The 20,338-nt window shown below is 35.7% G+C and overlaps 1 protein-coding gene across 1 annotated transcript; it reads right to left on the minus strand.

The window, feature by feature from the left end:
- Positions 1-8,667: 8,667 nt before the first annotated feature.
- LOC308686295 (uncharacterized protein) lies at positions 8,668-12,070 on the minus strand. The gene is made up of 3 exons (XM_081394694.1): positions 11,783-12,070; positions 11,555-11,697; positions 8,668-9,733 (listed from the first exon to the last, which is right to left on the minus strand). The coding sequence occupies exons 1-3, from the start codon at positions 12,030-12,032 to the stop codon at positions 9,434-9,436; spliced, it is 693 nt and encodes a 230-aa protein (XP_081250820.1). The 5' UTR covers positions 12,033-12,070; the 3' UTR covers positions 8,668-9,433.
- Between the last annotated feature and the right edge of the window lie 8,268 nt (positions 12,071-20,338).

The following is a 20,338-nucleotide window of genomic DNA, read 5'->3' on the forward strand; positions in this document are numbered from 1 at the left end:
TCTACTACGTGTAGGCTACTAAATTATAAGGCAGTCTCAATCGGCCATCGGGAGCAGCCGGGAAAAGTGAAGTGGCCTGGGTATATGATTTGGCACATTGCCCTACCTGTTTGTATTGACCTTATTAATAAAAATACTACCAAGCGAAAATATAGAAAAAAAGCTTATTTTTTTGTTAGGTTTTTAGCTCTCGTTTGTAATAGCCTACAATACAATAAAGATGCAAATGTTTTCACTATAGCCGCGGCCCGCGGGCATTGTTCGTTACCACGGCATCCGCTTGAGCTTCTGTGTGCTTTAGCTCTAGACCGCTTCGTTCTCGTGCCCTTAAATCTAGCACAGTTGTAGAACTCTAGTCTGTTCATTAGCAGGGATGAGCATGAGGCGATAAGGCTATAGCTAACTGTGCTGCAAATCAAGACCAATAATATTTATTTATTTATTTTCAATAAATAAACAGAAATACCTTGCTACGTTTGGCACATTGCCCAGCTTGTTTTTTATTTATTTATTCGAGCACATTAAATTCGCCATTCGATAATGAATCAGCATCAGCACTATAGACATTACATATTGTATTAGCCTAAACGAGAGCTAAAAACCTTTAAAAAATGCTTATTTTTTTCTATGTTTTTGCTTAGTAGGCTATAATTTTTATCGTTATTCTAAATTCCCATGAAGGATCTTGAAAAGCGCTGCTGCTCGCGAGCCACCCCCGTTCTACTGCACTGAAAATGAACTGTCTGGGATCTCGTGGTTGTGGCTGCCAACTGTACCATGTAAAATGAACAACAACAAGGATATAGCTATATATTAATAAAATAAAGTAAGAATGAATAGGTAAATACAAACAAGGGCAATGTGCCAAATCGTACCCAGGCCACCGGGATTTCACTTTTCCCGGCTGCTCCCGATGGCCGGTCCGAGACTGCCTTATAATTTATCACAGACTATTAATAATAAAAATGATGGCACTTCGGGTGAAAAATATCGTCCCGTGTTCCGTCTTTTAAACTTCTCCTCAAACGTGCATGCAGTGTAAATAAAGCAGTTGGGTCATTCTACGAAAATGTCCATTTTTCTGTCCCTAGCCTTTACAGAAGTATTACACTTAAAAAACACTTTAGGGTTACAATTTCTTTACATTTTAAAATAAAACAATATGTTATTTGAACAATTACACCTTATTGAGCCATCAATGTGGCAATATTTGATTTTTATTAATTATATAGAATTCCAAGCACCAAAGAAGTGCTCGTCCCCACAGTCATGTACAGAGGGGAAATGCTTTATTTTGAGGTCAATAACAGGTTTTTACACCATTTTAAATACAATAATGTATACATAACTGGGTGGTTCTTCAACTACGGGCACTTTTGGCCTTGTGAACTTGATGTAAAAAAAAGTGTTCAAATCAAAATTGTCACAGTCTAACAGTTAAATATAACTAGTCTAGTTTAATGATCCATAAGAGAACGCACTTACATTATAAGACAAATTGGTGTTTTTTGACATATTTTCCGATCCGCACTGAAAAAATGTCATTTCCATCACATGCAAATATTTGATTATTATTTAAAATTCTTATGATATACATAATTTCTCAACAGTGTAAAACCACTTCCACACATAGTTTGACCAATTTATACCTATATTGCAATTACCATAGATTTGTGGATTAAATAAATTAATTGTCATGAGGCCCAAACACAAAGCTTCCACCACAACCTGAAATATAATATTGCATTGGTTAGATACATTTCAGAAAAATAACTACTTGTGTTATTACATTAAGTGGAACCTTATCCCATAAAATATGCAGAATTTTTTAATGAGTGATTAGAATTTTGTACATATTTTTAAAAAAGTTATGAGGTGGTGGAAATGACTGGGTGTTGTGGAAATGACAATGAATGGACGTCCATGTAGAAAAACAGAAAACATTTAGTTGAAACCCATTTAACAAATCATTAGTCATTAGTCTGTTTGGTTCCATAACCAGATGAACAGTTACAGTCTTACTGTAAACAACTTTAACCACAAATAGTGAGACCTTTATCCAGTTGACCTCCGCAGCATCTTAAAAATAGATGAAAAGGCATTTAAACAAATATATATTTGAATAAATACATTAGTGTTGTACATTTCAATAAATAAAATATTCATATGTAGCCACTCAATCTAAGAATTCCACCTTGTAAGCATAAATGTCATTTCCACCACACCTTTGTCATTTCCACCCAAGAATAATGTGGTGGAAATGTGGTGGAAATGACCGTGGTGGAAATGATAATCCTACAGTATTTTGTAAAAAAATCCAAGCTAGTATTACATATTAGCTATGAATTGGTAGTTAGCATTGCATGCATGCAAAATACATCTATTTGTGTTAAAAAATCAATTTATTTACAAACTCATTTATTGTTACGCCATGTTTGGAAATGACATACAATAAAAATATTTTCATTTTAAGCAACATTTACCTTGAGTTTTCTTATCCAAGTTGCTGAAGAAATTTAAAATCTCCTCCATGTCAGACATGTGCTGTGATGTCATTGTTCATCTCCATTGAAACTACCCAAACAATCTTTCAAAAAAACTTTTTAAAGGGACATTACAGCGTTGTGGTGGAAATGACGGCAATACTGTGGGACAACTACATTTTGTATATAAAATCACATTAATAGTTGTCTGACCTTAAATACCTCAATTATGTTTTGATTCTTTTACTGAAACTTTATTCAGTCATAATAAAAAAAAAAAGATAAATAACTTTTTTACACTTCTTTTTCATTATTGAAGATCAAAAGTCTGGGTGTGGGACAAGCACAAAACAGCAATATTTGCACGTATAATGATGTTTAAAAAGGTGAAAAAATCATCATAGACTACCGGTAAAAAGTTCCTAAAGTACTTTCATTGTAAATTTAACTATGAAAGTGTTAATTTTTCAAAATTAAATGTTTTTTATAAAATATGATCAAAGGACATGAAAGTGCCCGTAGTCTAAGAATTGCCCAACTATCAAATATATTATGTAAATGATATATATAAAAAAAATGCAGAATAAATATTATTAAATTTATAATGAAATTAGTGGTCTTGTATTAGTGGTCCATTTTTCGTCTTGTAATTTGTGCCGTGGGCGGTACCATTAGCACGGGGGTGTGGCCGTGGACAAACTTTACAATAATTTCATTGATGAAACTGCTTTATTTACACTGCATGCACGTTTGAGGAGAAGTTTAAAAGACGGAACACAGGATAACATTTTTCACCCGAAGTGCCATAACTTGTATTATTAGGCTAATAGTCTACTACGTGTAGGCTACTAAATTATAAGGCAGTCTCAATCGGCCATCGGGAGCAGCCGGGAAAAGTGAAGTGGCCTGGGTATATGATTTGGCACATTGCCCTACCTGTTTGTATTGACCTTATTAATAAAAATACTACCAAGCGAAAATATAGAAAAAAAGCTTATTTTTTTGTTAGGTTTTTAGCTCTCGTTTGTAATAGCCTACAATACAATAAAGATGCAAATGTTTTCACTATAGCCGCGGCCCGCGGGCATTGTTCGTTACCACGGCATCCGCTTGAGCTTCTGTGTGCTTTAGCTCTAGACCGCTTCGTTCTCGTGCCCTTAAATCTAGCACAGTTGTAGAACTCTAGTCTGTTCATTAGCAGGGATGAGCATGAGGCGATAAGGCTATAGCTAACTGTGCTGCAAATCAAGACCAATAATATTTATTTATTTATTTTCAATAAATAAACAGAAATACCTTGCTACGTTTGGCACATTGCCCAGCTTGTTTTTTATTTATTTATTCGAGCACATTAAATTCGCCATTCGATAATGAATCAGCATCAGCACTATAGACATTACATATTGTATTAGCCTAAACGAGAGCTAAAAACCTTTAAAAAATGCTTATTTTTTTCTATGTTTTTGCTTAGTAGGCTATAATTTTTATCGTTATTCTAAATTCCCATGAAGGATCTTGAAAAGCGCTGCTGCTCGCGAGCCACCCCCGTTCTACTGCACTGAAAATGAACTGTCTGGGATCTCGTGGTTGTGGCTGCCAACTGTACCATGTAAAATGAACAACAACAAGGATATAGCTATATATTAATAAAATAAAGTAAGAATGAATAGGTAAATACAAACAAGGGCAATGTGCCAAATCGTACCCAGGCCACCGGGATTTCACTTTTCCCGGCTGCTCCCGATGGCCGGTCCGAGACTGCCTTATAATTTATCACAGACTATTAATAATAAAAATGATGGCACTTCGGGTGAAAAATATCGTCCCGTGTTCCGTCTTTTAAACTTCTCCTCAAACGTGCATGCAGTGTAAATAAAGCAGTTGGGTCATTCTACGAAAATGTCCATTTTTCTGTCCCTAGCCTTTACAGAAGTATTACACTTAAAAAACACTTTAGGGTTACAATTTCTTTACATTTTAAAATAAAACAATATGTTATTTGAACAATTACACCTTATTGAGCCATCAATGTCGCAATATTTGATTTTTATTAATTATATAGAATTCCAAGCACCAAAGAAGTGCTCGTCCCCACAGTCATGTACAGAGGGGAAATGCTTTATTTTGAGGTCAATAACAGGTTTTTACACCATTTTAAATACAATAATGTATACATAACTATCAAATATATTATGTAAATGATATATATAAAAAAAATGCAGAATAAATATTATTAAATTTATAATGAAATTAGTGGTCCCCTGGAGTTGTGTCACTGGTGTTACCGTTAAACAAAAATCTCTTATTTTGAAATAAAAATCACACTGAAGACATCACTTGACTTTCTTCTGCCAATTTCCTGATTATTTATGAAGAAAAGCCCATGGTGGATCCACTGTCACTTTTCAGTTATCAGAAATCTTCTCATTTATCTCATGATTTCATATGAAGCTTTTAGTTGAAGTCACTGGTATGACCTAGGCTACTTTACTGTTAGGTAATTGTAAAAAAAAACTGGAATACAAATGGATTAAACTACTTAATTTAGTTAGTATACCATGACTGACAACATGTGGTTTGTTACCTTGCAGCAGCCATTTTGTAAAATTAATTTTTCATGAAAATTTTCACTGGTGTCACCTTTCTTATGGGTAACACCAGTAACACCAGTGACTTCCATTTATAGATCAACGTTATTGTGTCACTGGTGTTACTGTTTTTTTTCTGTCACATTAAATGCAATGTCACATGTGACATAGTAATAATGTTACATCCATTTAATTCTGCTACACTCAAAAGTTAAGACTTAAAGGATTGCATCATTACTTGATTTTAACTGGTTTTCAAATATTTTCATTGTTATAGCAAATAGATGGTAGCGCAGATGAACTAACCTCATTCAAGCACACTTTTAACAAACCTGATTACAATAAATAAAACATAATCTCCTAATTTGTTGTATTATTATTATTATTCGTTAACTCTGTCTACATGTGCTGAAAAAAATTTGAAATAATATTTCATAAAAACCTTTAATATTGCCAAAGAAGTAAGGTAACACCAGTGACAAAAAAATGCAAGATGCCGCAATATATCAAGAGACATGTGGGTCACACATGATTTCACCACTTTATTAAGTTTTGTTTTGAAAAAAAAAAAAACTTTCTTTGAAGTGAATTTCGTTTTGTATAAATTGTATTTTAATTTTAATAATATTTTCATCAACCAATTTCCTGGCTTTTAATAAATAAGAATCAAATATAGCAGACAATAATCATAACGTGGAAGCCCCAGCGCAATTGCATTGCTCATGAACTGGAGCTCAGCGTAGCTATAAGCTGCCTCGCAGCACTAGAAATATATATTATATATATATATATATATATATATATATATATATATATATAGAGAGAGAGAGAGAGAGAGAGAGAGAGAGAGAGAGAGAGAGAGAGAGCTTGAAATGTCTACTTTTAAACAAAACAATTCCAAACAAAAAAAACGACTACTTGTAATTCAAAATGTGCATTTCTCTCTAGGCGCGTTCACTGCGGTCACTATTGAAGCCAACATTGACACAGAGAACACTAGTTCCTATTAAAGGGGTCATATAGTGTCATTTTTGTACAAGCTAATATGATTCTTTAGGGTCTAAATTAAAAGTTTGTAATATACTTTAATTAAAAATTCTCATTAGTATTGAAAGAAAACACTCATTTTACCTGGTCAAAAACAGCTCTGTTTTCAGCTCGCCGTTTGAGAGCATGGGTCTTTAAATGATAATGAGCTTTGCTCTCCTCGCCATCTGTTCTGTGCGCACACCGTTTCAAAAACAATAACACTATATCCATAACGCGTTTTTTACTATGGGATTATGAATTATATTGAGATCGTCGTACATAGAAAACATGCTGTAATGTACCCTGAGTGTAAAAATAGCCGCATTCATCGTGAAGCGTGCAGCAAGCGATTTGCAAAGATTAATATAAAGATTAAAAGAATTACACTCACTCACTTCTTCTGGAGGTGCGTCAGGAACACGAATAGTTGGTACAGATCCTTTTTTCAGGAGCAGCTTCTTAGTAAAACCAGCTGTATAACGTACTGACCCTCGTTTATAAAGCAGCCTGGTGAAATGATTCGCGCAAACATGAAAGCATTGATGTTGATCGTGATTCGTGGGGAATTCCCTTCGAAAACAAACTCGGTTCTGATTTAGGAACAACAAAATGATGCTGTGTTCGTTATTACACCCAAGAAACACTGCTCCAGCATATCAACAATGGCGGACTACTATGACGACAGCTGTCACAGCTCGCTCAGGGCGGGTCTTGTGTTAAAACACGACTGTCACTCAACAATCGCGGGTGGGGCGTTGGATATTATGACGTCACAATATCGAACGGCTTGATTTGAGACAGGGGAAACATATAAGGATATTAAAACAAAACCACTGGATGGATTTTTATCATGATAGGATGGTTGTGTAGGCTACAGGCACTGCCAACAGACATTTCAGTGCAATCAACTTGTAAAAGTGCATGTACCATTATATGACCCCTTTAATAAACAATTAAAATGTCTCCTTGCTACATTTGAAACATTCATAATTACTAATTTTGACGGTTCTTTGTGAAAGATTTTATGTGTGTTATTGGCAGCGTCACCCTCAGGTTACATGAACGCGCATCACCCCCGAAAACATTGGGGATTTATTTAGACAATAATCACACAACCTATTCGATATTCTATAATTACATCAACTTATTGAATATTCTACAATCATTACTGCTTTAATTTATCCAGTGTAAAACTCGGACACTGCCTCACAAATGTGGGTTTTCTTTAAGGACTGTCCTACTACAGGATTTAACACCGCTCAAAAACAGTTTCAAAAGACATTGTAACAAGCAATAGTTATTAAATTTTTCATCAATTAATTTCTTAATTTATCCTTTGACTAATTTTTTGGGCCTATGCCAAACTTACTTGCCGACCCCTGCTATAGGACATAAAATGTTTTGTTTATAGCCTAATAGTTATGTTTTCAGATTGTAGTTGTATAATTTCAATTATCAGACATAATGGACTTTTTTTTATCCTATTCTATTCATGCATTTACAGAAGCAATCTCATAGCCAGTTGACGAGATGGAGTTGGCAACCACTGATGTTTAGTATACCAAAATGCTACAGCCTAGGCCTATTCAACTTAGGAAAGATAAAAACAAACCAACAATAAACTATAAAAATGCAATAGCCTATATCAAATATTTTCCATATATAGAGGCATTTGGCCCTCAAAATGAGTTAAACACACATAAATATAATAGATGCAGACATCACGTTTAGTGAAAGGAATTGGTGAAGGGAAAGTTTGTGCAGAAACTGACACACTGCACTGAGCCGTGTTGACTAGCATTGCCATACCGTACGTGTTACAGATTTTTAATTTTTTTAATAACTTCACTGCCACAAGTGATTGACCCGACATTTCACTGCCACACATGATTTACATGACGTGTGCGTCTTAAATAGATATCAGAATAAAAACTACATTAGTGAACGTTAAGTGAGACGTTCATTGACGTGTGCATGTAGCAAAGTTATATAAAAGAGCCAATTGGAACATCATACCTCATTACATTAATTGCCAACAATAAACTATAAAAATGCAATAGCCTATATCAAATATTTTCCATATATAGAGGCATTTGGCCCTCAAAATGAGTTAAACACACATAAATATAATAGATGCAGACATCACGTTTAGTGAAAGGAATTGGTGAAGGGAAAGTTTGTGCAGAAACTGACACACTGCACTGAGCCGTGTTGACTAGCATTGCCATACCGTACGCGTAACAGATTTTTAATTTTTTTAATAACTTCACTGCCACAAGTGATTGACTCGACATTTCACTGCCACACATGATTTACATGACGTGTGCGTCTTAAATAGATATCAGAATAAAAACTACATTAGTGAACGTTAAGTGAGATGTTCATTGACGTGTGCATGTAGCAAAGCTATATAAAAGAGCCAATTGGAACATCATACCTCATTACATTAATTGCCATTTATGCTGCCTTACAAGAGACATGATAGACTATATAAATTGCTTCCATGTATTCCCCCCAAACATTACACCCTCTTCATACTGGTACTATGGAAACACCACAAACACTCAAACATTGCAAAGGAACTTTTACTGAAACAAATAGTTATAAAATGCAGCACAATAAAATAATGCCCACAATTTATTAAAAGAATACCTTAATATAAATGCATTAAACAAAATATTGGGCTTTAAATGCATCTTCAAAGTTCTTTTTCAAAAGAAATTTAAACAAATTATACATGTTAAACGTAAACATTTTTTGTATAAAAAAAAAGCAATACAATTCCACAATTACTTTGACTAAAATTAAAAAAAATGCTTCTATGAAAATAAGTATAATAAAAAACCTCACTTTCAATTTCAGCACTCAAATGGACATTCCACCTCCCCTTCCTGACCTTCAAACAGATTGGCTGCTTCTCCAAGCAAATCTTCATTTTGAGGTTCAGCTTCAGCCTTATCATCCTTTACCTTGCTGACTGCAATAACCACACCCTTTTGAATGTTGAATGAACACATCCCCATTTCTAGCAAATGCTCCTCAACACTCTGCGCATCCACGACCAAATTGCACAAACCCTCTTCCTCTAAATGTCTTCTCAAAACGGAATTGGACAATTTAAATTCATCCTCCCCAGAGTTACCGGACACGGAGATTTTAGCTGTTACAGTTGGCAGAAAACTGATCAGCTTTTGCAGCAGCCCACATTTCACGCACCGATTAAACTTGGCTTTAGAATCAAAATTAGCCTGCCAAGCACGGCACTTCATACAGCACCAACGGATGGTGACCTCGGCACCACTGATCTCACCTATCACTGTCGTAACATCTCCTTCATTTACTGTGAATGGAGAGTCTATGGCCGGAGCAGAAAGTGCTGGCACTTTTTTTAAATTGTGAGAATCGGGTGGCTGTCAAATAAAAATCTCCCTCAAACTCCCTAGTGCACACATTGGTAATTTCATACAATTGACTGTTCACCAGCGCTCCCACTTGAGTCTCCCACAAATTCAGCTTGATGCGACTGGTGTGATCAGCCACATAGCAGATTTGCAGATCCACCGGTATTCCCTTTACTGAAGCGGTTTCACTTGGGGAACCAACATGCACTACCTTCACCTTGACAGCAGCAACCTGAAACAAAAAGTCTTATTTACTTATGCACACAAACGCAAAAAGACAACATCTATTACAGAATCATACATGTTTTGTTCTGTAGGACAGAAAAAACATTTAAAATAATGAATGGGAAGTTGACAAAAACAAATTTGTGTACAATCTACAAGTCAGCCATGATGCAGAAAAAAAAAGTGCTCAACAATGAAGGGTTGGCACTCTTAAACATCAAGAGTGCAAAACAGACACTCACCCACATACAAACACAATTTTACACACACCAATGAATTGATTTAAAAAAAAAAAACATACCAACCATATAAGTGAAGGGAAATTGACAAACTCTACAAATCAGCCACAATGCAGAAAAAAAAGTGCTCTGCAATGGAGTGACACTCACAATTTATTATATACATTTATATATATTTTTATTTTTTTATTGAATTGTAATGTAACCTGTAACAAAATGCTTTCTCTGTATTCAGGTTTGACTGTAGTAATGCAAAAGTGTGTACACTTCACGTTCAGTTTATAAAAAAAAAATAAAAAATTATAAACCTTGGTAAAAAGTATTTGAGAATTTCTAAAAAATACATTCAAATCCACATCTTAAAAGTAATTTGGTTCAAAAACTAGAAAACTTACAAGCCTCTCCATAGAGAGCTATACAGGCATCTAGTGGTGAACCCATGAAATAATTTAATTTTCCACAACAGATGACGCTAATCTGACTTCAAAGGAAATTTTAAAGGCCTAGTCTTTATATTAATCTGAAATACTGCAATAATTGAGGAAGTATTTTTTAAAAATTAGAAAAAAAAGTTTGTATTATATTCAATGGCAAAAATTAACCATACATATTTATAACATCAAATTCTCTCAAAATACAAAATTAAAAAGGAAAAAGATTAACAAAAAATAAATTGCATTGTTTTTTTTACTGAGATGGAGGAAGTTTAATTTTTAGGTGTTCAGTCACTTCTGACCGGGAAAACAAGTGTTGCACCCAAATGAAGAGCACCTGAGGGTGTATATAACTTAACCCACACAGCTAAAACTCCAGTGTTAAATTAACTCTCCTGGGAGCTTATATAGCACCAGAATCAAGAGTGTTAAAGTATTAAAATATGTGTGTTAAATTAACACTCAAGAGTGTTAAAGTTAATGAGCTAAATAAGTGATTCATTGAGTGATGATTAATCATTACTGAAGACACCTGATGTTAACAAGCACAATGACCAAAAGAGAAAATCTAATTTTAAGACAATATGTGATCAGTTTTTCTTGACCCTTAAATCATTAACTTTAGATTTAGTTTAGCTTTTCTATCTGAGTTATAACTCACAGAGAAAGGTTCTAAAGGTGATGGTAGTTATGTTTTGACATTATCATAATTTGACCTGAATCACATCTCATTTAGAGAGTTATGTCTACCATATTGATTACAGCAGCCCGTGATTTTACAGTTATTGATTTTCTTTGATTTTCTTATTGATAATTGATATAATCCAAAATCTCTTAATTCTGATCAAAAGACTTTGAAAATTTCTTTTAGACACAGACATAAATAATCAGCCTGTGAATCTCAACAATGGTGACAATAATAAAGCATGTTGAATTTTTAGGTCATTAACTTTAACACTCTTGACTGTTAATTTACCACTCATATTTTTACACTTTAACACTCTTGAGTCTGGAGCCATATAAACTCCCAGGAGAGTTCATTTAACACTGGAGTTTTTGCTGTGCACCAGCATAAAAATAATGTGTGGGAAGCTCTGTTGTACACAAATGATCACAACCACATTAATACACATAGCACAAAATAAAATCACTTACATTCTGCTGTGGAGCCATGTTTTTCACCTCAGCTATGGTCTTCACTTTCAACAATGGGGATTTAAATGGATACCCAAGATCTGCCACCACAGAAATGTCTGTACAGCTACCACAGTGAATGTCATATTCACTGCCATTCTTACCTATGCAAACACATTACCAATCATTTTACTAATCAGTAACATTAGAAAAACACTTAAATATTTAGATAACTGAATAGATACTCACTAACTCTCCGTGCTATCCGGTCCAATTTGACAGGACTCTGATTCCTGTTAGCTTGAACAAAAGCTGTTCGTTTTTCAGCAGCAAACACAACGACATCGTGGTACTCATCCCTGTTCACTTGGAACTCAGCATTGAAATACTTATAACCAGTTCGAAGTGAAGTTTTTAATTCACTTACATTGTGGATGTAGCCACAAACTGACTCATTGTAATCACTCTTAAATTTTTTGGCTGTTGAAGTGGAAGCCATTTTCTACGTGCTCTAAACCTGCACCTGCTCCTGCTTCTGCTTCTGCTTCTGCTTCTTCTTCTTTTACATTTGATTGATAATTGTCTCCCTAATCAAACACACCAGATTCAACTCATTAGCTCATTAACCCATGTGATAATGAGCTGATGAGTTGAATGATGAGTTGAATCTGGTGTGTTTGATTAGGGAGACAATTATCAATCAGGGTTGGGAAACACTCTATCATATCATTTATTTATTTAAAATAACTGTATCACTGGTTCTGTGCCCTAATCCTGAGGATCAAATGCTCTGCCCATTTTATATGTCGCTCTTATCTGATACACTCAGATAACCAATCATTTCATAAAACTATCTTCAAATGACCTAATAATCAAATTTACTTGTGGTAAATAAAATAGACAAACTCACGAAAGCAATAGGTCCCCCATGATAAAAACAATAATCATAACTTCACAAAACATACATAACATTTTTTTATCTACAAGAAAATGTATATACAACTGTGTCACTGTAAGCATGCTTAATTAGTTTTAAAAGGTTATTTTCCCCAAATGGAATCATTAAAATAATCCATGTGACTACAATGATTCAACATTAGGCTCCAACATGAACATGAAATAAACATGAAAAGGGGTATAAGCACCTGGGGCCGTATGTATAAAGCCACTCAGAGTAAAATTTTAGTCTCAAGTCTGTCAAAATTTTAAGAATGACGTCATTTTACTTTTCTTCCTAGACTTAAGAATAAGTGTGATTCATAAAGGTTCCTAAGTGTCAAGACTAGGTCTCAGCTCCTAAATTATTTAAGAGAGCTGAAGAGGTCTCTTAACCTAGTTAGGAGTAACAAGATGACAGCAGAGAGGAGGAGGCCACACACATTTCAATGAAAATATGATGTATTGGAGTTACAGTAAATGATGACGGAGTTGATTTTATAGCAATGAAATGAAAGGAAACTAATAATTATATTGTTGCTGACTGGAAAAAAGCAGCAGTACTGACTTGAGCTCATCATTCCACAGTAAGCAGGGTCTTACAGTTTTTCTCGATTGCTTAAACACTATAACCAGGCTTTTGAACTAAAATTTCAAAACCATATTCCATTTATCAAAAAGCACACTCATTTACTAAACTATAAACACTATTCCCTGTTTTGACATATGAGTCAGATTTGTTGAACTGTCACTGCAAAACTCTACACACAAATCCCTTAATTTCTCATTGCTTAGACAATGTTGTCATGTATAAAGCACTAGCATTCAATATAGTTCACTCAAGTCAGCACAGCTTCAGCTCAGTTAGCACACAATTACCCAAGTGGAAACACTAAGAGTCAAAATTTAACACATCAATCAGAACCTTCAATAAGTATGTAAAAGGGCCTAAATCAGTTTATTGCGTTTTGGAACAATGGATCCAGAAAGACATGAAGGAAGAGGGATAAGAATGAGGAGGAGGAAGGGCAAGGACAAGAAGCAGTCTCAGGTGAAATTCAAGACACTCTAGTTGCCCATGTCATTGTCAATGGTGTGACTGAGGGAGGCTCGGCTACGAGTAAGGACAAATTTGAGTCGCTTCACCGTCGCCTCGAGAACCTTCAGGGAGGTGTGGTGGCAAACAAAATTCTATCACTGAATAAGAGACAAACATTTCCAATAGTCTTTGATAAAGTTTTATTTTCTTGCAAGAAAAGACCAGCAGTCGTACAGTCACAAAGAGTGGCAGAAGAGTGTGACAGTGAAGGGAGGGCATCCTTTCTCCTTTATAGTCTTGACTCCCAGAATGTTGTCTTTATAGGCCAATGATGGTATTTCAACCATATGTGGAACATTCTTAGACGTGTTCATCATATTGTATCCTTGAGTGGAGACCCTCCTGTCACGTCCAACACTCTTTACCATTCCAATACAATTCGAATTCCATATTAGAATATGGTTTGTGTGTGCTCTTTTACTGTCATATGTTTGTCACACACATCTTACTGTAAGTAAATATAAAAAAAATAGAGGAGAGAGTAAAAAAAAAAACAGGAAAAAAAATATTTTGTGAGTGTGTTTTCTATGTATGAATAAAAATGTGCCAATGTATCCACTGGTTGTGTATTTTGTGTTCATCATGTGAAAAGGTTTGTGATGGGGGAACCACAAGCGATATAACTGGCCAGTTTTGGAAATGTTGTTTTGAATTTATTGCAATATTGAATATGTTGAAGTGTGTGTGATTTTGAGGGCTTGTGTGTCCAGTCTGAGGGCAAAGTTTGGTTTTTCAGCAGAAGTGAATGGTTTTGAGTGTAGAGCTTCATTTTGACCTGAAAATAGGATGTTTGGGGAATTGGGTGAGACGTTATGGATTTGTGTTTATAGTTTTGAGAATACGAGGCATAGTTTCAAGAAATGTGTTTAAACAATCGAGAAAAACTGTGATAGCACTATTGTGGCACTGACCACACCAAACACATTAGTGGCTAAAAGTGATGTGCAGACTTTTTTTTTTATGACCCTACAAGTTTGCTTAAACCATCAAAATATAAGGAAAATAAAACTTAGTGAAGATATTTATCTGACAAAATTATTTCAAGTCAAGTCACTTTTTACAGTACAGATTGTTTCAAAACAGCTTTACAGTGATAGCATGAAAATAATGCAACAAAGTTAGTTTGGGCTGTACAGCAGCTCTAGAAGACAATAGTGTCATTGTGCAGCTTAAGTTAGTTCAATGATGATTAATTTCCATTGTAAAAGATTTCCATTGCTCAGCTCAGTTCAGTTCTCAGACAATGGTGTCAATCCAGGAAGATCAATAATATTGTTGAAAAAAGGGCAAACTACAGCTACAGTTTAAAAAAAAAAAAAAACTAAAAAGCTCAAAGGAGAAGAAAAAATTCATACATTGTCTGCAACATAGTCAGTTATTAATATTTCATTGTCCTCTCTTGTTCATTTGTTTGACAGCCTTGGCTAAAAATGATGTCTGTACAGTTTGACATGTTTCATTGTGTTATCACAAATAAACAATTGACTCCAAGCACAACTACACAATACGCATACAAAATCTTTAACACATTTTTAATACTATTTGAATAAAGGGTGAGTGTCAATTTTCCTTGGCCTCACTTTTGGCCAATACTATATGGCAGTTCTTTGACTTTCCAATTGATCTTCAAATCTCGCAGTAAAATAAAGCCACTTTACTGAGTATTTCGGGCTTTCCTGAGTTGTTGGATCCATTGATGGAACTCATGTTTGCATAATTGCTCCAACTATAAATGAGGAGACACGCATCAATAGAAAAGGGCTTCCACAGCATAAATACTAATTTGTGATAATTTTGCACAATGCACTGCAAAGCATTTTTTAAATAAATTTAAATATTAAAGCTTCAGTGTCTTAATTAAATGATTTTATTATAATTAGTTTAAATGATTGGTGTCATGCTGCAGTGACCTCACCCTTGCAGGCTCACTATTGGCTGATTCAGTGGTTGAGGGCGGCCATTTTGGGTTGACATCACTGTAGTCCTTAGTTCACAACACTTAAGTCCCACTTCAGTAAGCACTTAGAAATCAGTCTTATACTTTACTGAAATTTGCTTTTAGCTGCTTTATAAAAGTCTCCTACTCTTAGAAAAGTCCTACTCTTTACTAAGTATTTTCTGACACTTAAGTCAAAGCTTAAAACTATTCTTAAGAGCATTTCTTAGAAGTGTTATACATACGGGCCCAGGGCCCGTATTCATAAAGAATCTTAATGCAAAGAGTAGCTCCTAGTGAAGAATTCTAAAAAAATTCTTAGAAATGTGGGCGTTTACTCTTAAAATTTAAGAAAAAATCCTAGTAAAGAAAAAAGTAATTCAGAAAGCATCTTAACCCTTAAAACAGGTCTTAAGGTCAAAATTGTTAGGAGCACGGACGAGGACTTTTAAGAGGCTTAAGAGTTTCTTTAGCAGAGGAGAAAATGTCAAAGACGAAGAGGGAGAAGAAATGTGTTGCAGACAATGGACGACAGTGACATAATAAGACGCTATAGATTAGATCGTGTAGGGATCATGTTTGTGACAGATCTTATTAGAGACACGCTAACATCTCCAACACAGGGCAGAAATGCCATAGCGCCTGAAATGAAAGTAATCACTACATTACGATATTTGGCAACTGGGAAAATTCCATGTTTGATACATTAAACCAACATTAAAACCACCACTTAAACAGACATGCCAGCAATCAGTGTAACTGGAAAGAGTGGAACAATTTTTATCATTCTAAGCAATCAAATACCTTATAGGAAATTAACCCTCAGGGGACCAAGGTGTTTTTGGGGCCCTTGAGATGTTTTGACATGCCTTGACATTTGTGCTTTTTTCAGTTATTTATAAACATGTTAATGGATAAGGTGTAAATTCACTCTATATAGCACAAACAGGGCTACCATAATATGCGAGCAACGTGTATGTAGATGTTTGTATTTTAAGAGAATAATGTTTATGCATGGTTATTGGAAAAAATTAAAATGAAAGTTGCTGAATTAAGACCACAAAACACATATTAAATATGTGTCCACAAGACTTTTGACTAATGGATGTTGTCGCTTTGAGTTCTGGCTTCAAAATTATGTGAAAATAGTCTTGCTTTATCGTTCCCAAAAAAAATACATTGATTTAAATGGTGTAAAACAGGTTTTGCTTGGAAAGCCATTATGCGAGGGGGGTGTGGAGGAGGAGTAGTTTGCACCTTAGATTACAATGTCCCACCCACTCTGCATAATGACTCTGCCTAATGAGCCTTTCATTCAGGTGTGTGTTAACCCCCAGAGGGTTAACAGCATGGAAAATAAAAAAGGATTTATATACACATATAGGCCTATAATGTGTGTGTGTGTGTGTGTGTGTGTGTGTGTGTGTGTGTTTGTGTGTGTGCGTGTGTGTGTGTGTGTGTGTGTGTGTGTGTGTGGTCAAATAGGAAAAATTACGCATTTAATTTCAAAGTAAAGGCTTAGAATAGACCCTATACTTAAAATCACTTTTTTTTTTCCTTCTTGGACAACCAACCAATCACAGTCTTCAAAAGATTGTGTCATACATAGCAACGGGGTCAACCCCGCCTCCTCACCAAGATAAAAGTTTTTGTCTTTTCCTTACTCAGAGTTGCTCTCAGATCAGTCCCAAATCGCTTTTAAGCTAAGACTCCTACGTAAAAGTTTTTAAGCTAAATTAAGAGTTTTCTGAGAGGTTTCCTAGAATCTTTATTAATACGGGCCCAGACCATTAGTCCAATAGACTTGTAAATTGGTATGCAGTGTCTTGGTCCAAGGTGCCATGTATGTGTATGAGGACATTGGCGTATCTAAAAAACATGGCCGCCATCGGCCAATGAAGTTTGAGCACCTATTAGACAAGGTTAACGGAGGCAGATCGGAACGAAACTCGATGGGCATGTTCGGCTCATGGCCCTAGAGGTCTGTAAGAATTTTGAAAGAAATCGACCACTAGTTGACGCTAACGAGTTTTATGGCTCTGTAATCACGTGGTGTTACACTCATCCACACAAAATGCATATCAATTGATAGATCTGCTCATGCCGAACAACTTTGCCTCAAGAACCACTCATGTCAATCAAACCGTTCATTAAATATTCATGAACATGTGAAAAACCTACTTTTGCGAACTAGTCCTAGGTTTTTTGCCCGATCGGAACCAGACCAGTCTAGGACAATTCTCTGGACTCTCTAGATCAATAATTATTGAAAAAAAGTTGAACTTTTGATTTGGGTGGGTGTAATAGGGAGATTTATAAAATGGGCGTGGCAAAATACATTAAAAAGCCTATAAATCCTACATGAAAACTCAGAACTTCACAAAAATTGGTGAGCTTATCTGACATAACATCATTAACAAGCATGCCAAATTTTATGGAGATCGGACAATAGGTGGCGCTATAACTGTTAAACAGCTTTAAAACCATATATTTCCTATGGTAAATTGCCTGTATTGGCTGTAAATGGACTTTTCAATCTATTATTTCAATGGTTAAAAGCTTTCTAAATAAATCTTAATGTCTTAAATGCCTAAATGCCTTAAAGGCCTTAACTGCTTGAACCCCGATAAATGCTGCTTGCAGCTTTAATTATTAGGGGTTCAAGCACGAAGTGCTGAAACCCTATTGTAATTGTGCTGATTTTTATTATTAGGGGTTCAAGCACGAAGTGCTGAAACCCTATTGTAATTGTCCTGATTTTTATTATTATTTTTCTTCTGCCGTAAAACGCATCGTGCAGCCCAAACCGTAAGAGCTGGAACCTTGAAACTTTGCCAGATGGTAGTACAAAAATCGAGGAGAGGTTATCAAATTATGACCCCGATTGGCCCATAGGTGGCGCTATAGCAACCAAAAGCGCGAAACTGCTCAGAACTCCTAGACCGTATGTCGTAGACTCAAGTGTCTTATATCATTGGAAAGCTGGACGCCTGACGAACAAAACGTATATCTCCGATTTCATTTCCGCCATGATAGATTTTCCGCCATTTTGAATTTTGTCAAAAACCTACTTTTGCGAACTAGTCCCTGGTTTTTCGCCCGATCGGAACCAAACCAGTGCAGAAATGTTCTCTAGAAACTGAAGATCAATAATTATCGAAAAAAAGTCGAAATTTCGATTCACGGACGCTAAGGGGCGCCAAAACGTACGTTGTGGGAGGGGCCTATTTTACTAAAATGGCTATAACTCCAGAAGTAAATGAGGTATCTTCACCAAACTCGGTACACATATGTATGAGCTCAATATGAGGTAACAGTAAAAAAATCGCGGCGATTTGCCACATGGTGGCGCTATAATATGAAAAAAACATAAAACAGGCTTTAACCACCTGACCGTTAGTCCGATTGACTTGAAAATTGGTATGCCGTGTCTTGGTCCAAGGTGTCATGTATGTGTATGAGGACATTGGCGTATCTAAAAAAACATGGCCGCCATCGGCCAATGAAGTTTGAGCACCTATTAGACAAGGTTAACGGAGGCCGATCGGAACGAAACTCGGTGGGCATGTTCTACTCATGGCCCTAGAGGTCTGTAAGAGTTTTGAAAGAAATCGGCCACTAGTTGGCGCTAACGAGATTTATGGCTCTGTAATCACGTGGTGTTACACTTATTGTCACAAAATGGATACCATTTGATAGATCTCCTCTTGTTGAACAACTTTGCCTCAAGAACCATTGCTGTCAATCAAACCGTTCATTAAATATTCGTAATTATGTTAAAAACCTACTTTTGCGAACTAGTCCTAGGTTTTTCGCCCGATCGGAACCAAACCAGTCTAGGACAATTCTATGGACTCTCTAGGTCAATAATTATCAAAAAAAAGTTGAACTTTTGCATTTTTCGCATGGCTAACAGGGTCATTTAGAAAATGGGCGTGGTAAAATGCACTCAAAAGCCTATAAATCCTAAACGAAAACTCAGAACTTCACGAAAATTGATGAGCATATGTGTCATAACCTGCTTAAGAAGCATGGAAAATTTTATGGAGAGCGGACCATAGTTGGCGCTATAACTGTTAAAACGCTTTAAAACCATATATTTCCTATGGTAAATTGCCTGTATTTGCTGTAAATGGTGTCTTCTATCTTTTATCATATAATGTTCATATCATAATGTTCAAAACCAGTGCAGCACAATTCTCTGAACTCTCTAGATCAATAATTATCAGAAAAAAAGTTTAACTTCTTCAAAAGGTGATTTTATATGAATATAATGACATATTAAGCCAATAAGTGGTATTTTACTGCCCCCTGCTGTCATTTCATCATACTACTCCCTAATATTGTTATAAAATTCATATTTAGACTTTATAAAATCATTATTTTAACATTTACAATCACATTTTGTCAAAACTCATCTATTGAGTATTACTATTGACAATTGTGTTACACTGAGATATGGAAATGGACGAAAGTAAATGAATGAAATGAAACGAAAGTAACGGCATTTAAGCCACGCCCCCGAATACAAATTCATTCATAACTCGAAAACGGAAAGTCGTTGCGCGCTCAAATTTTGATGGTGAGGACCTCTCCGGGCTCTTGATCGAAACGTGTCGTCGCGGGCCTCGGGAGCGCGCCCCCCGCGCATCGCGAATCCGCGGGACCCCCGATTTTGAACGGCCATTACTCCCGACCCAGACCACCCCGAACATTGTGTGAGAGCTCGTTGGAAAGGGCGCGTCCTTGGCTAGCTTCGATTCAAATGTGGTGTTATTTGCCCTGGGCATTCCAGAGATAATAGCCCGAACAGATATGCCTTATAACAATCATA

This window comes from Scardinius erythrophthalmus, assembly GCF_964197995.2.
Source record: "Scardinius erythrophthalmus genome assembly, contig: HAP1_SCAFFOLD_100, whole genome shotgun sequence".
NCBI classification, from domain to species: Eukaryota; Metazoa; Chordata; class Actinopteri; order Cypriniformes; family Leuciscidae; genus Scardinius; species Scardinius erythrophthalmus.